The 27,771-nt window shown below is 45.3% G+C and overlaps 2 protein-coding genes across 2 annotated transcripts in view; both read left to right on the top strand.

The window, feature by feature from the left end:
* Positions 1 to 1,504: 1,504 nt before the first annotated feature.
* LOC310636860 (uncharacterized protein) lies at positions 1,505 to 7,768 on the top strand. Its single transcript, XM_083356971.1, has 2 exons — positions 1,505 to 1,568; positions 4,217 to 7,768. The coding sequence occupies exon 2, from the start codon at positions 5,361 to 5,363 to the stop codon at positions 7,326 to 7,328; it is 1,968 nt and encodes a 655-aa protein (XP_083213097.1). The 5' UTR covers positions 1,505 to 1,568; positions 4,217 to 5,360; the 3' UTR covers positions 7,329 to 7,768.
* Positions 7,769 to 15,517: 7,749 nt separating this feature from the next.
* The window catches only part of LOC310636857 (uncharacterized protein), a 40,742-nt gene continuing 28,488 nt past the window's right edge, over positions 15,518 to 27,771 (top strand). Inside the window, exon 1 of the mRNA XM_083356967.1 lies at positions 15,518 to 15,567. The gene's annotated coding sequence lies outside the window, so the exon portion shown is untranslated. The remainder of the gene's footprint in view (positions 15,568 to 27,771) is intronic.

Genomic DNA, 27,771 nt, shown 5'->3' with positions numbered 1-27,771 from the left:
ACATATTTAAACTGCAGCTAGAACACAGGTCTGCAACCCGCGGCTCTGGAGCTGCATGCGGCTCTTTCAGCCGTCTCCTGCGGCTCCCAGTCCTCTGCCATGTGCAGTCAAAAAAAAAGTGGGACTAAAAAAGTTCAACCAATCAATTCAAATATGCAGGGTAGGTGCATATCTCGCCTTGGCTCCACTCTTCAGTCAAATCCTGTTCTGCGCATGCACGCATGTATGTGCATGCACACATATTTTTTGCGGCTCCCAGTTTTTCATTTTGTGAGGGAACCGGTTCCGAGTGGCTCTTTCACTGTTTCAGGTTGCTGACCCCTGAGCTAGAAGGAAGTGGGGAAGAAAACCATTGGGAGACAAGCACAAGAGAAAAAACTTGGCTTTCTCTCATTTTAATTCAGAAGGCAGGAACGGGAGGATTGGGGGGGCTCTTTGTTTCAAAGGAAGCAAAGATGCTGGCTGAGGAATTCTGGGAGCTGAAGTCATAAAAGGGCCAGGTTTGAAGAGCCCTGTTGTAAAGCCAATGTTTGGAAACACCTCCATGAGAGCCAGGCTTTGCACACACATGTATGTTTGGGACTACATCAGCCCGTTCCAGTTTGTTCCCTCCTGAAGATGGGTGTCCAATTAGGGACCTCCTATAACAAGGGTCTTCAAACTTGGCCCTTTTATGACTTGTGGACTTCAACTCCCAGAATGCCTCTGCCAGCATGGATGGTGAATGATAGTGGGTGTTTATTTATTTATTTATTATTTAAATTTATATACTGCCCTATTCCCCGTAGGACTCAGGGCGGTTTGCAGGGAGAATTAAAATACATAGCATACAAAAATTAAAAGCAGTTAAAAACTATAATTAAATTACAGTCCCTGAAATTAAACTAAAACCCAATTAAATTAAATTAGTTAAAATCCCTCAGTCTGGGCCAAACAGCTCGAAGAACCAGGTTTTCAAGTCCCGGCATAATGAGCAAAGGTGGGGGAGGGGAGCAGTCCTGAGTCCTGGGTGTTGTAGTCCAAACACATCTACAGGACTTTCCCGCCACTCTTCAATAGCGATAAATTCCTAATTTGCACGCAGAGGTGCAAATTAGCACACTCAACTATCTTTTTTTAATCTGGGTCCCTGTTTTTTGATCTTTTGGCCTTCCCGTGGGGCAGGGGTCTTCCAACTTGGCCCTTTTATGGCTTGTGGACTTCAACTCCCAGAATTCCTCAGCCAGCATGTCTGGCTGAGGAATTCTGGGAGTTGAAGTCCACAAGCCATAAAAGGGCCAAGTTGGAAGACCCCTGCCGTGGGGTGACGGTCTACTGCTGGCCAGGCTGGAGGACTTCGGCATTACCCGGCGGCGCCCCAGTCGCCCCCTCCCCGCAGAGGCTTCCACGAAGGGGTTAAACGCAGAGAGCTTTTTCTCTGGCGCCTAGAGAGGAGGCCGGAAACGGGAGGGCGGGGCTCTGGGAGCCAGTTTCCGGCTTTTTCCGCTTCCTTTTTCTGATCTCCCGACGTCCTTTAGGCCAGGGCTGGGAAGATCCCCTCGCGGGGAGGGTCGCTGAAAGGGCGCCAGGTGGGCGAGGAGGCTCCGAGAGGGGGAGGGCAATCAGGAGGGGGGAATCCCCGGGGGGGGGGAAGGGGAGGGGGGATTCCTCGGGGGAGGGAGGGAGGGGGGATTCCTGGAAGAGCCAGGTGGGTTTCCCCCAGTTGCGCCCCCTCCCCTTCCGGGTCTCCGCCTTTCCTCGCGGGCTTTTCTGCTCCGTGGGAAGCGCTGCGCCTTCGCTTCTCCTCCTCCTGGGTTGCGGCTTCCGCGAACGGCTCTCCGATCCCCTCCAGGTCCTTCCCCCGAGCCCCCCTCCTGCCCCGCAGCCCCCCCTCTTGGCGCAGCCCGGCTCCCCGCCTGGGGGCTCCCGGGGATTCCCGGAAGGTTGGGCACCCCCGTTCCCACGTTCCCCTCTCGCTGCTGGGGAGGGTCAGCCTGCCAGTGCCTGGAGGGGAGGAGGAGGAGGGGGAGGACGGGGGGAGCTCTGGGCTGGGAGGGAGCGAGGCTGGAGGGGAGGGCGGGGACCCTGCGAGGAGGAGCTGAATGGCGTCTGGAAGGCGGGTGAGGGAGAGCCGAGAGGCGTCCAGGTGGGCTTGGCCGATGGGCTGCCCTGTCCAGGTGGGCTTCCTTTGAGATGGAGCCCCTGAATCTGCCTCTCTTACAAGCCCAGATTCCCTCTCTGGTGACTGCTGCATCCCTCTTTCCCTCTGCCCGTGTCAGGGAGCAGCCTTGTTTGTGGAGGATTTTAATTTTAGTTCTTTTAAGGGCTGCATAATCTACCCTGAAAAAGAAGCTTTCCACTGTTTTTTACAAACAGCTTTCCAATGAGATCAAGAGGGTTCTGTGATAATATTCAGAAAGATAACAGGATTTCCGGTCAAGAAACAGGCCTGGGAGCTGTAATAACTGCCTGCAGTGCATTTTGGGGGGAACAGAGGCTAGTGTTCAGAAGAGCCAGTTTATTGGTTGGGCTGCAGAGAGGCTTCAGTTGTTGGACTAAAATGCGGCATGGAGAGTTTGTCTTTAGATGATGGCACTCTTTCAAAATTGGAGGGGCTGTCACATAGAAGAAGGGACTGACCTGTGTGCCAAAGTGTCCGTAGACCAAAACAAGTAATAACAGATGTAGACTTATCAAAAGAGATCCAAGCTAGAATTCAGGAAAAAGTTCCTGTCAGTGAGAACAAGGAAACATTTTGCCTCCAGACGTTGTGGGTGTTTCATCATTGGAGGTTTTTAAGAAGAGACTGGACAGCCATTTGTCCGGAATGATATAGGTTTCCTACCAAAGCAGGGGATTGGACTAAGAAGACCTCTGAGGTCCCTTTTAACTCTTATTATCCTCTTATGGACCTGCTGTTTTCTTGACAACAATATCAGACTGATCCCGCCACGGATCTCACCTGGGATTTTTGTTTTTGTTTTTTTACTTTCATATGTAGCCAACAAGCATGGTATTTCTTATTGGAGCCCCATCCGTGTATTAACCAGGTTCAAGTGTGCTTCTTAAAAAGTTATCTATCGAGAACCTTTCAGGATGTTCAGTTGTATAGGTAGTCCTCATTTACCACTCGTTCACTGAGCCTTTGGTTATGAAAATGCAGGGAAAGGGAGTTACACCAATTTGGGTTCTGCCAACTGGTATACATTTATGTTGGGTCACTTCATGATCCCCCATTTTTGATCTCCCCAGCCAGCTTCTGATAAGCAAAATCAATGGGTATACTGTCAGGAAATTGCAGGTCACAATCATGTAAAATTGCCTTTAACGAGGAACAGATGTAAGTTTGCACTGTCATGTGACATCACGCTTAATGATCAGGGTGCTTGGTGACACAGATATCGGTCCCAGTTGTGGTCAGTAAGTGAGGACTACTTGAATGGGGATGTCCCCAGATAAGTTGTGGACAGTATTTCCTGCCCATACTTGGAGCTGAGGACTTCCATGGGCAAAATTCATCAGCTGAAGGACCCCCCCCAATACACACACACACACACACACACACACACACACAGACGGACGCGGTGGCTCAGTGGGTTAGGATGCTGAGCTTGTTGATCAGAAGGTCGGCAGTTTGGCGGGTTGAATCCTGAGTGCCGTGTAACAGAGTGAGTGGCCTGTTATTCGTCCCAGCTTCTGCCAACCTAGCAGTTCGAAAGTACGTAAAAATGCAAGTAGAAAAATAGGGACCACTACGGTGGGAAGGTAACAGTGTTCTGTGCGCCTTTGGCATCTAATCATGCCGGCCACATGACCACGGAGACATCCTCGGACAAGCGCTGGCTCTTCGGCTTTGAAACGGAGATGAGCACCGGCCCCTAGAGTCGGAAACGACTAGCACGCATATGCAGGGGAACCTTTACCTTTATATATACATATACATACACATACACACACACATACACACACTTGTATAATCTATCCCCAACACTTCCACATATATTTGATGATAACCCTTTGTAGTGCTAAGAATTTGTGATTGATTAAAGTCAATATGGGAATTTCATGATTGAATGGATATTTGAACTTAGATCTCTGTAATGTTCAATGAATCATAATTAATGTAAGAGGTTACTCTAGCATTGTAGCATGTTTGCTTTTTAAATGTAATGTATACTTTTTTCACATCTTCTGCAAGCATTATATAAACAGTTACACTTTTCTTTGAATCTTATAGACAAAGAGGATGGCAATAAGAGCACTCCGGACAACTGAGAATAATTTTTGAAAAGGAAAGCAAATCAAGCCAGAAATCAAAATAGTTTCAATTTTCTTCAGAAAATTACACAATTCTTCTCCCATCCCAGCAGGCAAAAGACAAGAGAAAATGAAAAAGAGATTTCAAGCTGGAAAAAGTATCCCTGTGGAACTCAAGGATACATTACAGGAAAAGTCAAGGGAGATTATTTTTCCATTCTGGAAGTCAGTGTGGAGCAAAAGGTCAGTTGTATTGTCACATAGGGCAGTGCGTTTTCCCACTCACACACAGACACACGTAACTGTGGTTTAGTGGGTTTATTAATATTCCCCTGCAACTCCCTTCACCAAAAATTCAGAACTGTCCCAATTAAGTCCAGCCACAAGCAAACCAGTGCTAGTCCACAAGGCACTTGAAGGTTCCCAATCAAAATAAATCCACCAGGCAAAATTAAATCCACAATACAAGAGGGTTCACAAGGTAAGAAAACTCTAGAGTTCATAAGACAAGATCCAAGTCAAGGCAGTGTCAATCCAAAGGAAGGCAAGAATCACAACAACCAGAAAACACAGCTAGGAAATGAACAGGTCGTTTCCTGAACTGCTTCCATATGTGCGGTGCTAAGTGACCACCTTCCAGTGCAGCCCATGAAGAAGGGCGAGGCTTTCTCCTCACGAGTAATCTGGCTGACCTTCTCTGCTCTTGCCTTTTCTCTGCCCTGTGGTCTTGAGTGAAGTGTAGAAGGTACTTCCTCTTCTTTCCTCACTGATTGGCTACAGTGTATGCTTTCCCCACCTGAAGCCTCAGGACTGTCCTGCTGCAGCTGTGCTTCAGCCAAATCCTCCTCAAATGGCTGCTTGGAGCCACTGACCAACTTCCCTCCAGACGTGCATGGAACTAGTTCATCTTCTTCCAAGCTGACATCTGGAGAGGTATCTAGAGAGGCATCCAGAGGAGTCCACAGGCAGACAGTAACGTAGGCCTTGCGCTGGAAGGGAAAAAACAGTAGCTCCAATTAAAGCACCACTAAACAAGACATCACACGTATTTTTAACCTCCCCAAGAATATCAGAGGTGGAAAAGCTCCATACATGTGCCTATTCTGGGCAAATCACAGCTGATTATGCACAAGAGGATCCACACTGGAAAAAATCCACACAAATGCTACAAATGTGACAAAAGCTTTGGTCAGAATAGCTCCCTTGTGGTTAATAGAAGGACCCCCACAGGACAGATGCCCTACAAATGCCCCCAATGTGGTAAATACTTTAGCAAGTATGGCAACTTGGTGATACATCAGAGGACTCACACCAGGGAGAAACCATGTGAGTGTCCAGTTTGTGGGAAAAGTTTCATTGCAAATTCCCACCTGGTGATACACCAGAGGACTCACAAAAGAGAGAGAACTTTCAGATGTCCTGATTGTGGGAAAAGTTTCAGTAACAATTCCAGTCTGGTAACACACCAGAGGATTCACACAGGAGAGAAACCCTTTCAGTGTCATGATTGTGGGAAATGTTTCAGTCAGAATTCCAACCTGGTGATACACCAGAGGACTCACACAGGAGAGAAACCATTTGAATGTCCTGATTGTGGAAAAAGTTTCAGTGTCAATTCCAGTCTGGTGATACACCAGAGGACTCACACAGGAGAGAAACCCTATGAATGTCCTGATTGTGGGAAAAGTTTCATTCATAGTACCTACCTGGTGATACATCAGAGGACTCACACAGGAGAGAAACCCTTTGAATGTCCTGATTGTGGGAAAAGTTTCAATCAGAATTCTCACTTGGTGATACACCAGAGGATTCACACAGGAGAGAAACCATATGAGTGTCCAGATTGTGGAAAACATTTCAGTCATAATTCCAGTCTGGGGATACACCAAAGGACTCACACAGGAGAGAAATCATATGAGTGTCCTGATTGTGGGAAAAGTTTCAGTCATAATTCCAATCTTGTGAAACACCAGAGAACTCACACAAGAGAAAAACCGTTTGAATGTCCTGACTCTGGGGAAGGTTTCAGTCAGAATTATGACCTGGTGAACCATCAGAGGACTCACAAAGGAGAGAAACCATACGAGTGCCCTGATTGTGGTAAAAGGTTCAATTACCATTTTAACTTGGTGAATCATCAGAGAACTCACACCGGCGAGAAGCCGTACGAGTGTCCACATTGTGGGAAAAGTTTCAGTTACCATTGTAACCTGGTAATACACCAGAGGACTCACACAGGAGAGAAACCATATGAGTGTTCAGAATGTGGAAAAAGTTTCAGTCAGAATTCCAACCTTGTGATACACCAGAGGACTCACACAGGAGAGAAACCCTTTGAATGTCCTGATTGTGGGAAACATTTCAGTCAGAATTCCCAATTGGTGATACACCAGAGGACTCACACAGGCGAGAAACCTTTTGAATGTCCAGATTGTGGGAAAAGTTTCAGGAAGAATTCTGACCTGGTGAACCACCAGAGGACTCACACAGGAGAGAAACCATATGATTGTCCAGTTTGTGGGAAAAGTTTCATTGCAAATTCCCACTTAGTGAAACACCAGAGGACTCACACAGGAGAGAAACCTTATGAGTGTCCACAGTGTGGGAAAAGTTTCAGTCAGAATTCCAACCTGGTGAACCACCAGAGGACCCACACAGGAGAGAAACCCTTTGAATGTCCTGATTGTGGGAAAAGTTTCAGTTACCGTTCTAACCTTGTGATACACCAGAGGACTCACACAGGAGAGAAACCCTTTGAATGTACTGATTGTGGGAAATGTTTCAGCCTGAATTCCAGCCTGATAATACACCAGCGGACTCACACCGGAGAGAAACCTTTTGAATGTCCTGATTGTGGGAAACGTTTCAGTCAGAATTCCCACCTGGTGATACATCAGAGGTCTCACACAGGAGAGAAACCCTTTGAATGTCCTGAATGTGGGAAAAGTTTCAGTCAGAATTCACACTTGGTCATACACCAGAGGACTCACACAGGAGAGAAACCGTATGAATGTCCAGAGTGTGGGAAAAGTTTCAGTTATGCTTCTGTGCTTGTGAAACATCAGAGGACACATACCGGAGAGAAACAGTAAAAGTATCCAGATTGCGGGAAAGATTTCAGTACTAGGTCTAACCTTATAAGTCATGTTCTTTTTACACACAAGGAAGAAACATTTCAAATACCTGGTCTGCAGTCTTTCAGAAGTAAATGATCTCTTATTGTATGCAATGAAATGCACATGAGGCAAAAGTTGATGAGTTTAGAGAAGGTTTGAATTTCATTTCTGATCTCCCATTGGGGGATGGGTCGACAGAATTCTGCCCTGCTTTTCTTTAGTCAACACATCTCAGGTGTTGGTGGAGAGAAGAAAATGGAAAATGTTGAGTTGTTAAAGGCTAATTACCCGTTTCAATAATAATAATAATAATAATAATAATAATAATAATAATAATAATAATAATAATAATAATAATAATAAATATGAGGATGATGATGATGATGAAAAAAGTTGGGACCTTGGAGGTCATCTAGTCCAACCCCCTGCTCAGGCAGGAAACCCTATACCATTTCGGACAAATGGGGGTCCAGTTTCCTCTTAAAAACTTCCAGTGTTGGAGCATTCACCACTTCTAGAGGCAGGTTGTTCCACTGGTTAGTTGTTCTAACTGTCAGGAAGTTTCTCCTTAGTTCTAGGTTGCTTCTCTCCTTGACTAGTTTCCATCCGTTGCTTCTTGTCCTGCTTTCAGGTGCTTTGGAGAATAGCTTGGCTCCCTCTTCTTTGTGGCAGCCCCTGAGATATTGGAAGACTGCTATCATGTCCCCGCTTGTCCTTCTCTTCATTAAACTACACATACCCAATTCCAGCAGCCGTTCCTTATATGTTTTAGTCTCCAGTCCCCTAATTATCTTTGTTGCTCTTCTCTGTACTCTTAGTCTCGGCATCTTTTTTACATCGTGGTGACCAAAACTGGATGCAGTATTCCAAGTGTGGCCTTACCAAGGCATTGTAAATTCTGGTTATCAGCAGATGCTTCTGAATATTTTCTTTTGCAGAAATGGTGAAATTACTAGCAAAGAGGCCTTTGGGTGGTGTTTTTTGTACGTTGATTGTGGAATTTCCACATTTTAGCCTTCTACCTTTGTGACCTCCAGATTTTGAGCCTCAGAAGTCCCTGGCCAGTATACAAGTAGTTCTCGAGATACAAGTGTAATGGGGCCTACCAGTTACAATTGAGAGCTTGTTTCGCTTAACTACCCCTACTCCTGTTCCTGATGCAACCATTAAATGAATGTGCGAATTGTGAAGAAGAACACTGACTATCTCACTGATGGAAAAAACTCTTGGAGGTCTAGCGCAGGCCCAAGCTTGCCCTCCAAAGGCCTGTTTTATACCACGACCCTTGGGTCTTCCCAGGCCTGTCTCCCACACGGCATCCCTTAGGCTTCCCCTAAGTAGGGTTCCTTAGTCTTTCCCTTCCTCCGCTGAAAATGACAGCTGCCTCCAGGAGGTCTTCAACAAGTTAAACATACGGTGGGTAACGGGCATGTGGGGAGTAGGCCCAAGGCCCAGGGGGAAAAAAACGTGTAAAGACTATTCTGCCTTGCTGATGAACCCGATGGAGAAGAGCCGTAGGAATATTGAGGAGAAAAGTGATCGTGGTTTTGATCGTAGGCTCTCCAGGTTTATTAGCCGCTTCTGCTGCGATCTTTTAAAGTGCCTGCTTGTTAGCCTTTGGTGGCTGCTGGGTGATAGTGGCACTAAGATGCTGGCATATTTGTTGCATTCCCCCTTGGTGGTGGCAATGTGAGAAAAGAAATGTACAGCGGGAAAGGTTTCATTTTTAAAAAGGCATTTTTTTAAAAAAAATATCAATAACTTTTTATAAGGAAAAAAAAGTGGGCAGTGTCCGTGTTGCTGTGAACTATAGGGCAAGGCTCAGAGTTGCCTCAAACTGCATGGTGTGTGGCAAATAAAACTTTATTAATACGTACATTTAATAATAAAAAAGGTAACGTAAAGCCTCTTTTCTCAACTCTTGCTCAGTGGTGAGATCCCAACACATACAGTGGGTTTCTAACCGACTACAATTGTTAAACTACCTGAAGTCCCCATGGACGGAGACAATGAGTAGACAAAATTGTTTTGAAAAACCTGGGGATGAATTCCTTTCACATACGCGACCGGTGATATTAACACATGACTGTTCACTTTGTGGCCCTTTGATGCTACGACAGACTTCTCCAAAAGCTACTTGAGACCCGAATTCAAAGTTCCATCATCCCCGCCACGACGACATGACTGCATTTTTGATCGTTCAGCATCTGGCTCGCATTTGCAGTCATTAGCAGCACACTTTTTTTTTATTAAAGAGTTTTACAGACACATTTTAAACATAAAAAACATACAAACCCATCCCCCCTAGTTCCTCCTCCCTCTCCCCCCCCGACATCCCAGAGCAAATACAGGGCATTGACCATAACAATCTTAAACTATAATATGCAAACTAACTATAATAACACTTTGAATCCTATCGCACTTTAAAGGTAAAGGTAAAGGTTCCCCCGCACATGCGTGCTAGTCGTTTCCAACTCTAGGGGCCGGTGCTCATCTCCGTTTCAAAGCCGAAGAGCCAGCGCTTGTCCGAGGACGTCTCCGTGGTCATGTGGCCGGCACGACTAGACGCCAAAGGCGCACGGAACGCTGTTACCTTCCCACCGTAGTGGTCCCTATTTTTCTACTTGCATTTTTACGTGCTTTCGAACTGCTAGGTTGGCAAAAGCTGGGACGAGTAACAGGCGCTCACTCTGCTACGCGGCACTCGGGATTCGACCCGCCAAACTGCCGACCTTCCGATCGACAAGCTCAGCCTCCTAACCCACTGAGCCACCGCGTCCCTATCGCACTTTAACTCTCCTTAAAAATAACTAAATAATAACAAATCTTCTAAATCTAATACTCATTCAAATGCTAAATGAAACTTTGGTCCCATATTTATTCTGGATATAATCAATCCATCTTTTCCATTCCAAAATATATCTTTGTTGCGAATGGTCTTTCAAATATACTGAGATTTTCGCCATTTCTGCGAGGTTCGAAACTTTTAAAGTCCATTCTTCTATAGTAGGGCAGCACACTATAATTTTGACCCCAATTTATTGAAATTGATGCTTGCTTCCACTTTCTGGCAAAAACTGCCCCCATAGCAAACAATGGGCTTGTTTAACAACCACAATGCTTAAGGACTGCCACAAAATCGGGTATGCTCATATGATAACTCATTTATGACCGTCATGACTTATGGCCATCAGTGGAGGACTGCCTGTAATATAAAAGAAATATTGCATTCTGCAAGGATCCGGTTTCCAAGGATGTTTTAGATTTTTGACCGGTTTTAGGCATGGCGGCACTTGCTGGAAAGCTTCCTGCTTCCCCCCCGCCCCGACACACACAGCTACCTCCTTCAGAGCCTTCCTGATCTCGATGGGCCTGCTGGCATGGCGGCGGGCAAGAGCACCGGGAGAGCTGCGCTTTGCAGTACGAAGCTGACGGATCTGTGCCAGCAGGCCCATCGGGATCAGAAAGGTTCCGAAGGAGGTAGCTGTGGGTGGCAGGGGGGGCTTTCCAGCAGGTGCCACCAGGCCTGCAAACCCAGCGCTGCCCCCTCTACTTTCCAACTCTGAAATTCCACAGTAAAGTTCTTTTGAGCACCGCTGACAAGCTGCAAAGCTGCTGTAGTCTCAGCTACTGCCTCCTGCCTTGGCAGGGTGAGGCTGGAGCGCACGGCCTTTAGTCAGGGCTGCCGGCATGGCAGCAGGAAGGAGCGCCGGAGGAGCACCGCTTTGCAATACGGAGGTACTTCAAGTCCTACCCCAACCGTGATGAGGAACAGCGACTGCGAATGTGCCCAGGGGGCAAGGGGAAGAAACCGAAGGGGTGAGGTGGCTGGGCTGCCCCCTGGATTTGGGGTTTTCCTTTGGAGGCGTATGGCCTGACCCTGGCTGAAATGCAAATCGCTCCCTAAGCAAGGATTGGGAGGCTGGAGGCCTCTATCTTTGTGGCCGTGCAGTTCTGAAATCAACGGGCTGCTGCTCTGGAGGAGAATCAAAATAGGGCAAAACAAGCGTACTCCACCATGGTTTGTTGATTGCAAAGTTTTCCTCGGGTTTTCCTATCCCTTCCTGGGCTATTAAAATCACATTGGCAAGGTGTGTACTGAACATCCGGGTGCAAGCTACTCAACCGGATTTTAGTCCCTTGTTCAATCCCGGGCCGCATTCTGGAGGTAAGAGGATGTTGTAACAGGAGAGAGCGGCAAAATTGATTCGTTCCTTATTCCTGCCTTTAGCCGCAATAACTACGTTGTTTGACGACTTTGCTAGCAACCCGCAGGCTGTGAACTTTCCCTCCTTGGGAAAGAATTCAGGAGTGCTAGATTTATTTTTCCCGATAATTACAGTCAGTGCTTTTTTTGTAAAAGAAAAAGGTGCTGGAACTCACACATGTCTTACAACCCGACTTGCCTACCCTACAAGGTTCCATCCAAAAAAGGTGCCGGAACTCCGTTCTGAGCGTTCTATGGGGAAAAAAGCCCTGATTACAGTATACCTTGTGGGGTTTTTAAGGAGCTTATGAGAAAAAGATGTGTCTGAAAATGAAAGGATGTATGGGTTGAGTTGTGAGACAGGGAAGTACATGGACTTACGCATTTCCAGTTGCTGACAGGCGTGCCACTAATATTCCGACTGGACACCTGCATGCTCTCAGGGCCCAAAGACTATCTTCCTACTTCATAGGGCGGTATTGTGGATTAACTAAATTTTCCTGGGTTGATTTTAAGGTGAGTGTCCTGATGAAAGGAATAAAAGTATTATTCAGAAATTTCTAATGAGTCTAAAGGTTGAAGCAGAAGCCAACTGAAGATCAGAAATAATATTTTATCTAAGTATTGACAGGTACAAATGTGAAAAGCAGAAGTTACAAATTGTAAGAGGAAATATCAAAACAATTATAGGGGATGGACTGTGCTAACAGAAAATTAGATGGTGAAAGATAGGATATGGACAAAGGGGCTTCCTGGAACATGGGAAGGACAGTGGTTTTAGGTGGTCCGGATTAGTTATCGGATGATTGGGGAAGGGGCGTTGAGTGTGATAGGGGAGGTGGAATCTGCGTCGGGGATAGGATATAAAAATGTGTTAAACAGCTCTGTAAGGTGTGGCTGAACTCCTGTGTGTGTTTCAGTCCACCAAGCCTTTGCAAACACTTCTTTTGAAATAAAAACTTTGTTGCTGGAATTCCAAGTGAGTTTGTTTTGTTTTGGATCTTGAGCCATGTTCCAAACACCGAGCCATGGAGGCCTTTGCTCTTCTTCTTAAATATAAAAGTAAAGGTTCCCCCGCACATGCGTGCTAGTCGTTTCCAACTCTAGGGGCCAGTGCTCATCTCCGTTTCAAAGCCAAAGAGCCAGCGCTTGTCCGAGGACGCTTGTTCCCCAGCCTGCCATGTCTATTACACTAAAAGCTTAGAAGTTTCCTTTCATATAGTCACTGGATCCATAACACACTGAACAATGAATAGAATAGAATAGAATAGAATAGAATAGAATAGAATAGAATAGAATAGAATAGAATAGAATCTGGAAGGGACCTTGGAGGTTTTCTAGTCCAGGACTTTTCAACCAGTGGTATGGGTACCACCTGTGGTACATTGGCACCTAGCAGGTGGTACGTGACCATCCTAGAAAAGTGGTAGCAGGGGAGGGGAATGAGCTGAACCGGTGGCAGCACCGCACAAGCCTGAGCGAGAGACAGCTGGAGCTGCAGAGCTGTCAGGGCTCAGCGGAAGCGCCAGGATCAGTGCCAGGCTCCAGCTGGAGCTCAGTGCTGATCCTGGTGCTTCTGGTGAGCCCAGAAGCGCCGATCAGCTGGAATGTTGCAGCACCTCCAGGGTCTTGTGATTTACATTCCGATGCTTGGCAACTGATTCACATTTATGATGGTCACAGTGTCCCAGGGTCCTGTGAAGTGCCCAAAACCTGCTGCAACCACCCAGCAGAGTGGGGTGGGGAATAAAAACCAGACACCCACCCCACCCCACCCCTGCTGCCAATCCTCAACAGAAATGCTCACAACAATGAAAACCTTGGACAGGAGGAAGAGTGCTGCTGGGCGGCAGGCAGGTGTCTTGCTCAGCTGTGGCTTGGGGGCCACTTTTTTCAGTGCCATTGTAACTTCGAACAGTCACTAAGCAAATTGTTGTAAGTCGAGGACTACCTGTACTGCATCGCTTTTTTCCTTTTTTTGTTGGATCATCAAGTTTTTGACACCTTGCTAGGCGACTGGTGGTACTCGGATGTTGCCATATCATAAAAGTGGTACAATGGGTGAAAAGGTTGAAAACCCCTGTTCTAATCCAAACCCCTGCTCAAGCAGGAGAACCTATACCAGGGGTCAGCAACCTGAAACAGTGAAAGAGCCACTCGGAACCGGTTCTCTCACAAAAGGAAAAACTGGGAGCTGCAAAAAAATTGTGCGCATGCGTGTACATGCGTGCATGCGCAGAACAGGGTTTGACTGAAGAGTGGAGCCAAGGCGAGATATGCACCTACCCTGCATATTTGAATTGATTGGTTGAACTTTTTTAGTCCCACTTTTTATTTTTTGGACTGCACATGGCAGAGGACTGGGAGCCGCAGGAGACGGCTGAAAGAGCCACATGTGGCTCCGGAGCCGCGGGTTGCAGACCTGTGACCTATACCATTTCAGACAAGTGGCTGTCTAGCCTCTTTTAAAAAACCTCCAGTGAAGGATCGCCCATGATTTCTGAAGGCAAAGCTCTTCCACTGGTTAATTGTCCTCACTGTCAGGAAGTTTCTCCTTAATTCCAGGTTTCTTCTTTCTTTGATCAGTTTCCAATCATGGTTTCTTGTCCCGCCCTCTGGTGCTTTGGAGAATAATTTGACCCCCTCTTCTTTGTGGCAGCCCCTCAAATACTGGAATTCTGCTATCATATCACCCCTCTTTCTTCTTTTCTTTAGACTATCGGGTAGGCAACCTTGGCTCTTTTATGACTCGTGGACTTCAACTCCCAGAATTCCTGAGCCAGCATGGCTCAGCATGGAAGCCTCTCCCTTTCCCCTCAGCATGGCTGGCTCAGGAATTCTGGGAGCTGGAGTCCACGAGTCATAAAAGAGCCAAGGTTGCCCACCCCTGGGCTAGTCTAACATAATATAATACAGGGGTCTTCAAAACTTGGCCCTTTTATGACTTGTGGACTTCAACTCCCAGAATTCCTCAGCCAGGCATGGTGGCTCAGGAATTCTGGGAGTTGAAGTCCACGAGTCATAAAATATCCAAGGTGGCCTACCCCTGGACTAGCCAAACCCAAGTCCTGCAGCCGTGCTTCATACGTTTTAGTCTCCAAGCCTTTGATCATCGTAGTTGCTCTTCTCTGAACTTTTCCCAAAATCTTAACATCTTTTTTGTGTTATGGTGACCCAAATGGGTTGCAGTATTCCAGGTGTGGTCTCACTAGGGGTTTTATAAAGCGGTACTAATACTTTGCGTGATCTTGATTCTATGCCTGTTTATACAGCCCAGCATGTGTAGTTTAGCAATTTTATGACAACAACAGGCACCTATTTATTGTCATGTGCACGGCTGGAAAGTCCTTTATTTTATTTATTTATTTATTTATTTATTTTTATTACATTTATATCCCGCCCTTCTCCGAAGACTCAGGGCGGCTTACAAGCTTAGCAGTAGCCTTCATTCTATGTATATGCCTGCTTGTTAGGGCTTTTGCCCCCCCCCCCCAAGCGGCATTATTACAAAGTCAGCTTAATTGCCCCCAACAATCTGGGTCCTCATTTGTACACAGATCCAGTTTAAACACATTTCAAAGTTTAGGATCAGTTCTGGACTCTGGTTACAGTTCTAACAAAGGCTAACTAAAGTCAATCTCTAGGGCTGGCGAACTTATTCCAAAATGGAATCATTATTGCAAATACAATCCGTATTGCTTGAATCTGTGCTGTAAAATCTGTTCTGCCTTCTGAATTCTGCATAAGGAAGCCGGATTGGTTTGGGAGATCATTTTACAATCATGTCAGTGAAACCGTGCAACTTTCCTAAAAGCTCAACGGGTTAAACGCACAAAGTTCTGTCGCTAGAGTAGATCCAGAAATTTAGACTCTTCTTTTTTTTTTCTCTCCCCGCCCCCTTTTCCTCTTACTGAATTCCTTTTCCTGCAGTTCCTTTGGATCAAACTTTGTAGTTTGCTGTTGTCACTGTTTAGTTTGGGCTGGGCGAATTTCAACCGGTCGGAAAGGGTAAGTTAAATTTGAAAGTTTCTGGGGAAAAAAAAGAGAGATCAGACAATAAGAAATCCAGGAAGCGGCGGAGGGGCGGCGCGGGGGGGTGGGGGGTGGGGAGGAAGGTAAAAGGGAAATTATCCTCGGAGTAAATAACTATTTTTTTTTAAGTGCGCCTATTTAACTCTCTCCTGGTAAAGACCCAAGCCAGCGTAGCACAGTTGGTTCTTCCAGAGTTCAATATTCCTATATAGTAAATCGAACCTCCATGTTCAAGCATAGCATACCCTCGCAATCTGGATTGCAGGGGAAAGGCATTAAAAAAAAACAACAACGGCGCAAAGGCGTCAAGGAATGGTGTGTGTCTGTGTGTGTGTGTGTGTGAGAGAGAGAGAGAGAGATGACAAAAAGAGCATCGGGGCAATTTGAGTTGCAAGCGGCGGCTCTTTGATCGGCGAAACGATCCCGCGGAGATTCGAAAGGGGCGGGGTCTGGCGGGACGTCATGGCGACGCCTCTACTGTCTCCTTCGCCAAAGCCTCGGATTTCTTTCTCCTCTAATCTCCTGAAGCGGAGTTGCGGGGTTGACCTAAATAGAAAAAATAAAAATAAAAATCGGAGGAATCTTCCGGTCTCGGATTTCGCTTGCCTGCCAGTCCCAGTCTTCTAAATTACAGGGGTCTTCAAACTTGGCCCTTTTATGACTTGTGGACTTCAACTCCCAGAATTCCTCAGCCAGGCATGCCTGGCTGAGGAATTCTGGGAGTTGAAGTCCACAAGTCTTCAAGTTGCCAAGGTTGGAGACCTCTGTTCTAAAAGCTCAAAGGTCAGCATGCCGCTTTAAAAAAAAAAGAAAAAAAAAAGAAAAACCGATTCCCCACGCTTGAAATTGTTCTTGGGAGATAGGCTGTTCCTGAGTCTGGAAGCTCCATTTTTCTTGGTTGTTTTTGCAGCCGTTATCTTGGAAAGTGCGTCTCCTAAGCTAGAAGCCAACGACGTCCTTGGGCTCTGCATCTGGAAGCAAGCCCTTGCGTGGATTCATTGTTCTGCTGCAATATTCCACCGCTGTTTGTTTTGGTTTTTTTAATCTTTTCCAGCAGCTCTTGTAAAACCAAGGATTTTCTGGATAGTTTTTTAATACAGGTGGTCCTCGACTGAACGACAGCTCACTTAGCGACCGTTCAAAGTTACTGAAAAAAGTGACCGTTTTTCACAGTTGCAAGCTTTTTTTAAAATCCCATTCTCCGAAGACTCAGGGCGGCTTACAATCTAAAGCACAAATCAAATGTGCTTAGCAATAGCCTTCATTCTATGTATATGCCTGCTTATTAGGGCTTGCACACACCCCCTAAGCCGCATTATTACAAATTCAGCTTATTGCCCCCAACAATCTGGGTCCTCATTTTACCTACCTCGGAAGGATGGAAGGCTGAGTCAACCTTGAGCCTGGTGGGATGCGAACCTGCAATAATTGCAGGCAGCTGGTGTTAATTAAGGAGGCATTAGCCCACTGCTCCACCAAGGCTTTGCAGCATCCCCATGGTCACATGATCAAAATTCAGCCGCATGGCAACTGATTCATATTTATGACGGCTGCAGTGTCCCAGGGGTCAGGTGATCACCTTTTGTGACCTTACAGGCAAAGTCAATGGGGAAGCCAAATTCACTTTTCAACTGTGTTACTCAACGATTGCAGTGATTCACTTAATACTGTGGCAAGAAAAGATGTAAAATGGGGCAAAACTCACTTAACAAATGTTTCACTTAGCAACCTAAATTTTAGGGTCAACTGTGGCTATAAGTCGAGGACTACCTGGATGCTGTTTTTTGCTACTAGATAACGCAAGGCCATGACTTTGGGCTCTTAGCTGCATTCATCTAACCCAGGGGCTCCCAACTATCTGAAAAGAATGCATGGTCATTTGTTGTTGTTGTTGTTGTTAGTTGCGAAGTTGTGTCGTGACCCCATGGACAGCGTTCCTCCAGGCCTTCCTGTTCTCTACCATCTTCTGGAGTCCATTTAAGCTCAGGCCTACTGCTTCAGTGACACCATCCAGCCACCTCATTCTCTGTCGTCCCCTTCTTCTCTTGCCCTCAATCTTTCCCAGCATTAGGCTCTTCTCCAGTGAGTCCTTCCTTCTCCTTAGATGGCCAAAGTATTTGAGTTTTAGCTTCAGGATCTGGCCTTCTAAAGAGCAGTCAGGGTTGATCTCCTCTAGAACTGACCGGTTTGATCGCCTTGTAGTCCAAGGGACTCACAGGAGTCTTCTCCGGCACCATAGTTCAAAGGCCTCAATTCTTTGGCGCTCAGCCTTTCTTATGGTCCACCCCTCAGGGTGCGAGACGATATTCCAGGGGGTGCAAAAACTTGGGTTTTCAAAAATTATAGTGTAGGTGCATAATTCGTTGCCGTTATTTTGAGGTGCGAGAATATATCAGAAGCGTTTTAGGGGTGCGGGGTATAGAAAAGGTTGGGAGCCGCTGATCTAACCCCTGTACCCATGCTATGCCATATCCTCGGGACAGGACTTAATTTCACCCCTGGTTTCATGTTGTTAGAAGGGACCTTGAGATCTTCCAAGGCAGGAGACCTTATGCCATCCCAGTCAGATGGTTGCCCAATCTATCTTAGAAAAATCTCCAGTGATGGTGCACCGACAGCTCCAGGAGGCAAGACACTCCACTGATTCATTCTTCTCACCATCAGAAAATTTTTCCTGACTTCTAGGCTGGATCTCTCTTATGACAAGCTTCCACCCATTACTTCTTATCCTACCCTGTGGTGCCCGAGGCCTAGAGAATAAGTCAATCCTCTCTTCGTTGTGGCACCCCCTCAAGTACTGGAAGACAGTTGTCATGTCTTGTCAGCTCTTCTCTTCATTAGAACTAGACCAGGGGTAGGGAACCTTGGCTCTTTTATGGCTTGTGGACTTCAGTTCCCAGAATTCCTGAACCAGCCATGCTGGCCCAGGAATTCTGGGTGTTGAAGTCTACAAGTCATAAAAGAGCCAAGGTTTCCCACCCCTGGATTAGACATACCTAGTTTAAAAGAAACACTGAATTAAAGGATGTAGGAATGCTCTCAGAGTCTTCTGCTGAAGGGACTTTTCAAGACATCCTCTCAGTCTCCCCCCCACGCCCCACCCCAAGTCATATGTGGCCCTAGGAAGCCTAACATAGAACCCCAGATAGCAACTCAAGGGTCCATCTGAACTTTAGGGAAAAAGAATTAAAAGTATCCAAGTTTTTTTTTAATCCCATTTATATCCCGCCCTTCTCCGAAGACTCAGGGCGGTTTACAATCTAAGAAGCACAAATCAATGTGCTTAGCAATAGCCTTCATTCTATGTATATGCCTGCTTATTATTAGGGCTTTGGGGGGGGGGCAAGCGGCATTATTACAAAGTCAGCTTAATTGCCCCCAACAATCTGGGTCCTCGTTTTACCTACCTCGGAAGGATGGAAGGCTGAGTCAACCTTGAGCCTGGTGGGATGCGAACCTGCAATAATTAATTGCAGGCAGCTGGTGTTCCTTAAGGAGGCATTAGCCCACTGCTCCACCAAAGGATCTCTGTAGCCCTAATTCCAATTCAGCAAACGGACCTTCCCGAATTTGGGGGTGCAGCCCCCCCCAGACCCCTAAGAGGAGAAATATATGGGGGAGGGGCGCTGTGGGCCGCCCTTTGACATGGGAGACCCTCCTCGGTTCATTGATTCCTCCGCCCAAGGGGGGGTGGTAGGCAACCTCGTCTCTTTTATGCCTCGTGGACTTCAACTCCCAGAATTCCTGAGCCAGCCATGCTGAGGGGAAAGGGAGAGGTTTCCAAGCTGAGACGTGCTGGCTCAGGAATTCTGGGAGTTGAAGTCCACCAGTCATAAAAGAGCCAAGGTTGCCTAGCCCTGTGACCTAGCCATTTCTGTAACAACAAACGTATCTAATCAGCAAAACCCAAAGTCAAGAGTTTCGGGGTTTTTTTTCCATCTCAAGTTCAAAGTCCAGAAGCGGTTTCCAAGTGGAAACAGCTGCATTCTTTTCTTTGATTAGGGAAGTTAATTTAGCCACCTCTGTTAATTCCATCAGTTTTGTGTCCACTTGTTTTGGCGTGCAATGCCCTATATATAGCAGGGGTAGGCAACCTTGGCTCTTTGATGACTGGAGGGCTTCAACTGGCTCAGGAATTCTGGGAGTTGAAGTCCACGAGGCATAAAAGAGACGAGGTTGCCTTATCCCCCGCAGTCTCTAAAGGGTTGAAACCATGGAGCTGGCGGGGCTAGAGGGGCAGGAGGTTTCCGGGTGGGGTGGGAGAATAAGGGGGAAGAGAGCTGGATCCCATAAATAAATACGGCACTTCCTGTCCGTCTCTCTGGCGAAAGTGGGGCTTTGAATTAAGCTTTGCGGGCGGGCCAGCCAGCCAGCCAGCCAGCCAGCCAGCCAGCCAAGGCAGGTGAGTGGCTGGCGCGGGGAGAGGAAGGCGGGGAGGGGGGGGAAGGCGGCGATTTTGGGGCGGGGGAGAAGGAGAGGAAGGGGAGGGGGGGGACAGAGGAACCCCAAATTGCAAAGCGGGGTAAAAAAAAATGCCAGCGTAGAAATAAACCACAGAGGAAGGCAGGGAATTGCTTTCTGATGCTATCAATGGGCAAGGGAGGACTGCACGGGCGCGCCCCTCCCTGCTGATGTATTTATTGTGGCTACAAAAAAGCAACACGTACACACACCCGTCCCCCAAAAAATATATATATCTTACTGTAAAACTTTTCAATAATATATATATATATATATATATATATATATATATATATATATATATATATATATATTACACATATACATATATGTATATGTGTATATATATGTATATGTATATATATGTATGTGTGTGTGTGTGTATATATATATATATATATATATATATATATATATATATATATATATATATATATATATATATATATATATATATGTTTAAGTATTTGTCAAGGCTTTTTGAGTGGACCTTGCTAATTAACTCTTTCATTCCTGTTTTGGCCCGACTCAGGGCTTATCCACAGGACATAGTCAACTTATGACAGCTCATTATTTGTGCAAATTATTCAAATTGCTAATAAAGAATTTGGGAGGCTAAGATGATCATTTCGAACTCTTTATGTTCTCATCAGTTAGTCATACCCTTTATCTGAGATTCGAACCTGGGCTGATTATATATCAGGCAGTGTTTTAACTTCCTGAGCCACGGGTTCTTTCTCTCTTTTATTAGCTGGAAGGCAAGGCAAATGTATGTTTAAGTATTTGTCAAGGCTTTTTGAGTGGACCTTGCTAATTAACTCTTTCATTCCTGTTTTGGCCCGACTCAGGGCTTATCCACAGGACATAGTCAACTTATGACAGCTCATTATTTGTGCAAATTATTCAAATTATTCAAATATATATATATATATATATATATATATATATATATACACACGCACACACACACACACACACACACGCGTTAAGTATTTGTCAAGGCTTTTTGAAAGCACCTTGCTAATTAACTCTTTCATTCCTGTATTGGCCTGTCTCAAGGCTTATCAACAGGATATAGTCAACTATGACAGCTCATTATTTGTGCAAATTATTCAAATTGCTAATAAAGAATTTTGGGAGGCTGATATGGCCATTTCGAACTCTTTATGTTCTCATCAGTCAGTCATAACCTTTATCTGAGATTCGAACCTGGGCTGATTGTATCTTAGGCAGTTGTTTTTAACTTGCTGAGCCACAGGTTCTTTCTCTCTTTTTATTAGCTAGAAGGCAAGGCAAATATATGTTAAGTATTTGTCAAGGCTTTTTGAAAGCACCTTGCTAATTAATATATATATCCGATTTCACACCTGACGTTTTGCCTTTGGTTGGTTTCCGTGGCTTTTCCTATCGGAGGAGGGATCTTGCCCTTTTTAAAAACGTGGTCTTATTTTTCCTGGCTTTCCCACCTCCGGTAATGGGAACCCAAAAGTCGTAGGGGGAATCTTATTTATTTATTTTATTTATTTAGTAGGGGGAATCTTGCAAATCTCTTCAAGGATTCTGGGGAACTTCGGGGTTTTATCTTTAAAAGTAGCGGGAGACTTGTGGGTTGCGGTATCTTCGACGTTGCCTGGTGAGGGCTGTTTGGTGATTTTTAAAAAAAAACTAGGGGTATTAGGCGTGCAAGGTGTGGACGCATACACCCACGGGTCAGTACTGTACAGAGGTTGGGTTCGTGTCCTGGACAACGAATATTTTCCTTCCCGAAACACTTCTGAGTGCATAAATTTTTGGCTGTTAATCCTGTTGAGTTTACATTTTTTATTAGTTTATCTAAGCATAAAATACGAAGAGAAAATTTCAAAAAGTAATAGAATAGGCGGGGGAGGGAAAAAAAAGAAAATGTAAAGAAAAGGGGGGAAGGAAAAAAAAGGCAGAGACTTCCAGCTCTCTTTTAGCACAGTAGAAGACAACATTACAACCTCAACTTTTTACTTTCACACAACAGTATATGCTAGCCATTTCTATAGCAACAAACTTATCTGGCTGTTAATCCTGAAACTAACCTGAAATTTAATCTTATCACTTACTGTTTTATAGAAATCTTGTTTTGTAATTTCTTCTTACATATATTTTAAGTGTATTAATTTTCGCTTGCGTTGTAAAATGCTTTGTGTAGCTCATGCGTGTTCAGGCATGCATTGGGGGCATTACCGCATAACATTTGTAGATCTGGTATAGTTTGGGCATGCCTAGGCATGCTTAGGCTGGGATGGATGCTGCCTGGAAAGGCTATAAAGCAGCTTGCAGGCACAGATGCTATCATTTTGTTGATATCGATTTCCAAGGATTTAGATACATGGCAAAACATTGTCTGCGTACATGTAATTTGCATAACAAGTAAACCGGTTCTAGATTTGTTATAGGTTGATTGGGATCAGCAGAAATGTCTGACCAATGTGGGAACAGCCATGATACATTCTGCTACATTTGTGGCGTCTACATTTATTTATTTATTTTAATTCCATTTATATCCCGCCCTTCTCCGAAGACTCAGGGCGGCTTACAAGCTTAGCAGTAGTACATGTACATGCTTAAGTACATGCTTAAGCCTCAAAAATGTGCCATGACTGGAATTGTTAAGAAAGTGTATGTACTCTATTTTGATTGTAAGGTTGGGGATCAAGACAAGGCTTGGGCTGCTTTGTTGTGCAAGATGTGTTGTTGATCTTAGAGCTTGGCTCAGAGGAACTCAGAACTCAATGCTGGTACTTGTCCCAATGATATGGCGAAAACAGAATGTCTGTGTGACAGACTACTACTTTTGTCTAACATGGTGTGGCCGGAACAATCTTGAACTGAACACACTCAGAACTTTAAAGATGATAGTAGATTTTAGGAGAAGCCCTCCTATTCTACACCTCTTGAATATGAGCCACCAGTGCGCAGCAACAGCCAAAAAAGCTAATACAGCCCTGGGTTGTATAAACAGAGGCATAGAATCAAGATCATGTGAAGTATTAGTACCACTTTATAAAACCCTAGTAAGACCACACTTGGAATACTGTAACCAATTTTGGTCACCATACTACAAAAAATATGTTAAGATTTTGGAAAAAGTTCAGAGAAGAGCAACTAAAATGATCAAAGGCCTGGAGACTAAAACATACGAAGAACGGCTGCAGGACTTGCGTTTGGCTAGTACAGGGGTGTCAAACTCAATTTCATTGAGGGCTGCATCAGCATTGCGGTTGCCCTCAAGGGGCCGGGTGGGTATGGCCAGGGTGGGTGTGGCCTACTGGGTGGGCGTGGCCAGCTCTACATCGTTCGCATCAAGGGTGCCTATGGGGGCCTGGGCAGGAATGGGACAGATCTGAGGGTCTCTGGCAGAAGGAGGGTCTCTGGGCCAGGGCCAAGGCAGTGGGGGCCGTTCCCTCACTGTTTCCAGGATGGCTTTGCGGGCCACATGAAACCACTTCGTGGGCCAGATCCGGCCCCCGGGCCTTGTGTTTGACATGTCTGGGCTAGTAGTTTAAAGAAAAGAAGAAACGGGTGACATGATAGCAGTATTCCAGTATTTGAGGAGCGTCCACAAAGAAGAGGGGGTCAAATTATTCTCCAAAGCACCAGAGGGCAGGACAAGAAACAATGGTTGGAAACTGACCAAAGAGAGAAGCAACCTGGAATTAAGGAGAAACTTCCTAACAGTGAGGACAATTAACTAGTGGAACAGCTTGCCTTCCGAAATCGTGGGCGCTCCATCACTGGAGGTTTTTAAGAAGAGACTAGAAGTAGCTTGTCTGAAATGGTATAGGTTCTCCTGCTTGAGTAGTGGGTTGGACTAGAAGATCTCCAAGGTCCCTTCCAGCTCTATTCTATTCTAAATTCTTATAATACTAAAGGTAAAGGTTCCCCCGCACATGCGTGCTAGTCGTTTCCGACTCTAGGGGCCGGTGCTCTTCTCCGTTTCAAAGCCGAAGAGCCAGCGCTTGTCTGAGGACGTCTCCGTGGTCATGTGGCCGGCATGACTAGACGCCAAAGGCGCACGGAACGCTGTTACCTTCCCACCGTAGTGGTCCCTATTTTTCTACTTGCATTTTTTACGTGCTTTCGAACTGCTAGGTTGGCAGAAGCTGGGACGAGTAACAGGTGCTCACTGTTACGCGGCACTTGGGATTCGACCCGCCAAACTGCCGACCATCTGATCGATAAGCTCAGCGTCCTAACCTACTGAGCCCCCACGTCCCTTTTTCTGATAATACTAGACAACATAATATCAACAATGCAGACCTTCAAGTTTTGGGGTTCTATAATCTCCCAGGATTTGAAATGGACACCTGACATCAAAAATGTCATCAAAAAAGCACAAGAAAAAATGTTCTTCTTGTGCCAACTCAGAAAGCTCAGCCTGGAGGAGCTGCTGATAACAGTTCTACAAAGGAATTATGGAGCCTATCGTTTGCCCTTCTATAAGTGTCTGGTTTGGCACAGCAGCCAAACGTGACACAGACTTCAGCAAATAGTTAGGACTGCAGAAAACACAATTGCAACCAGCCTGTTTTCCATTGAGGACTTGTGTCCTGCATGAGCCAGAAAGAGGACTGTGAAAATACCTTACAGACCCCTCAGATCCTGGACATAAACTCTTTCAACGTCTTCCCTCAAACGATGCTATAGGACAGGGATAGGCAACCTTGGCTCTTTTATGACTTCTGGACTTCAACTCCCAGAATTCCTGAGCCAGTTGAAGTCCTCCAGTCATAAAAGAGCCAAGGTTGCCTACCTCTGCTATAGGACATTGCACGCCAAAACAAGTGGACACAAACAGTTTCCCCCCCTACGCCCAATGCCATCAGTCTGCTAATTCCCACAACACAACACTATGCCCTGGGATGTCAAACCACGTACTAGGGCTGTATTACTATTGTCCTTCTCATCTTTCCTATCACCTATTCCTTTAGCATCTTATGACTATCATTTTATGGTTTGTATCTTATAATCCATGTTGATTGCTTTTAGTACTTTATGACTAGCACGGAGTATTGTATCTTATGATTTATGATGATTGTATTTTATGATTATGATCATGATTTATCACTTGTCGCTAGTATGTACAGAGAGCTTATGCACCAGAGACAAATTCCTTGTGTGTCCAATCACACTTGGCCAATAAAGAATTCTATTCTAACGTCGCTGGTTTCTCTGCTAAAAATAAGAAATCAATTAAATACCCCAACCTGCCTCCAGCCAGGACACCAGTGCCACGTGACAACAATCTGCCAGTACTGAAACCAGCAGAGAAGCGGAGCTTAAGACAAAACAGACGAAGATGCTGCAATGCACCAGCCAGGGATGAACAGTGATAAAGTTTTGGATTTTGAACTTTGTATGTTTGGTGAGCCTCATATAAAACACATGTAAATGACCTGGTCGAGGACTTAGGCTCCTGAAAATCAAAAGCAGAACTGCTGGGTTCAAGACTGCAAGGACGGTTTTTGCTGTCACTTAGGTATGAAAATTTCTGTCCTCCAAAGCCACCAAGATGATTGTGCAGATTTGTTCGCAAAGGTCGACAACCTTGTTTTCTGTGCTAACGTTGATGGTTTGTTCACAGCTTGGAATTGAGAGCATGACCCCCTAGAACAGTGCCTCATTGTTGATTCATCAGGAATAAGCCTTGTAACGTAATGACAACGGACAGCCTTCAGTACCTGTTGGCTAAGCTGCACGCCTGAAAGAGACCTAGAGAAACATGGAACTACTGTTGAAACACATGCAGTACACAAGTACAACTGGAATAACAAAGTAACAGAGTTGGAAGGGAGCCTGGAGGTCATCTAGTCCAACCCCTGCTCGAGGAAGAAACCCTATACAATGTCAGACAAATGGTTGTCCAGTCTCTTCTTCAAAACTTCCTGGAGTGATCTAAAAGTAGTGGATCTGCTGCTTGGAATGCAGCTCGGATATACAAAATACTGTCGATACATACGCAAATGGGACAGCAGTGCAAGAGAAAGGTCATTCTGAAAGAATTTGGTTCCAGGATGGAAAAATATAGTATAGTTGACCTGACATAGTTGACCTGACAAAGATGATTCATATTTATGACGGTCACAGTGTCCCAGGGTCATGTGAAGTGACCAAAACCTGCTGCAACCACCCAGCAGACGGGGGGGGGGAATAAAAACCAAACACCCCCCTTACAACTTACACTGTTGTAAGTCGAGGACTACCTGTACTTCATCTCTTTTTTCTTTTTCTTTTTTCTTTTTGGTCATCACGTTTTTGACCCCTTGCTAGGCGACTGGTGGTACTCGGATGTTGCCATATCCTAAAAGTGGTACAATGGGTGAAAAGGTTGAAAAGCCCTGGCATAGGACACAGTACAAATGAAAAACAACAGCAAAACATTTTTGGCCCTGTTGAACGCATGTATTGTGTTGGAAATATGTGATTAAGTACATTATGGTCATTAAAAGTTAATTTCGTGTTTCTCAGAATTCCTACGTACTACAGTCACACTGAAATTATATTTGTCTTGAGTTTGAAGGGGGGTCTATCATAATCGCCAAATGTTTTTCAGGAAGTAAAACTTCCAAAAAGATTTTTTTGTTGTCCAGTGAAATCGGTGGGTGTATGTGTGTGTGCCTTGCACTCATACACACACGTATACGAAAGTTGGGTTCCTGCTTAACACTAAAAACCTATTTTCGTTGGTTTTACTGGATAATATACAGTTAGGTTGGGTTTGCTGGGGTTTGCATCTCTACAGTTTACTGAAATAATCCCATTGGAATGTCATGACGGAATTAATCTATTTTTCCAGGTTCAGTCCACTAGGCAACAAAGGCAGCCACTAGGTTTTTAATTTTTATGAACTCATATATCAATTTTTTTGGGGGGGGGGGGGTGGCGGGACAACCCGTATTTCAGAACATCTGGAAGGAAAGAGATTCTTTTGGTGTAAAGCAGTGTTTTTTTCAACCTTGGCAACTTTAAGCAGTGTGGATTTTAACTCTCGGAAATTCCTAGCCAGGCTGGGGAATTCTGGGAGTTGACGTTCACACATCTTCAAAGATGCCCGAGTTTAAAAGCGCTGCTTTAAAGCAGTTTTTTTTCCAGGGATTTTTTTTTCCTTAACTAACAGGTTCTGCAGCCCGAACAAGTTTGAAAACATCTGATTTAAAGCATCTCCCAGGGAGTGGAGAGAACTGTAAACAGAAAGCTTTGCAAACAGAGAGCTAACCTATCAAAAGCGCATTTTAATTCATAACATCCCTGTCTGAAGAGATCTAATAAGAGCTGTAGAGTTTTCGCGTGGTTGTGTGGGTCTCAACTGTCAAGCCCTAGCATTCAAAAAGAGCTTTTTCCTCATTGAAATGGGGGCTTACAATCTGTTACAAGTTGCACGAAAGGGGGCACTGATGTGCGGTGGGTGATGGGGAATGGCGTGGATCCCAAAGATGCTTTTTCAAGAGGCAACTGGGGTTTGTTTTTTTCTCCGCCTTGAAGACGTTTTGCTTCTCTCCCAAGAAGCTTCTTCAGTTCTGGAGGTTCTGAAGAAGCTTCTTGGATGAGAAGTGAAACATCTTCAAGGAAAATAAACAAAGCAGATGGGGGGGGGGTTTAAGTTATTTTCCAAAGCACCAGAAAGCAAGAAAAAGAAACGATGGATGGAAACCAGTCATGGAGAGAAGCAAACTTGGAATTAAGGAGAAA

The sequence above is a fragment of the Vipera ursinii genome (genome assembly GCF_947247035.1).
Source record: "Vipera ursinii genome assembly, chromosome: 2".
Classification (NCBI taxonomy): Eukaryota; Metazoa; Chordata; class Lepidosauria; order Squamata; family Viperidae; genus Vipera; species Vipera ursinii.
This window is presented reverse-complemented; position numbering and strand designations above follow the sequence as displayed.

What these genes read in the sequence shown, in the direction of transcription:
- LOC310636860 (XM_083356971.1), top strand. Translation starts at nt 5,361, where the DNA reads ATGCACAAGAGGATCCACACTGGAAAAAATCCACACAAATGCTACAAA.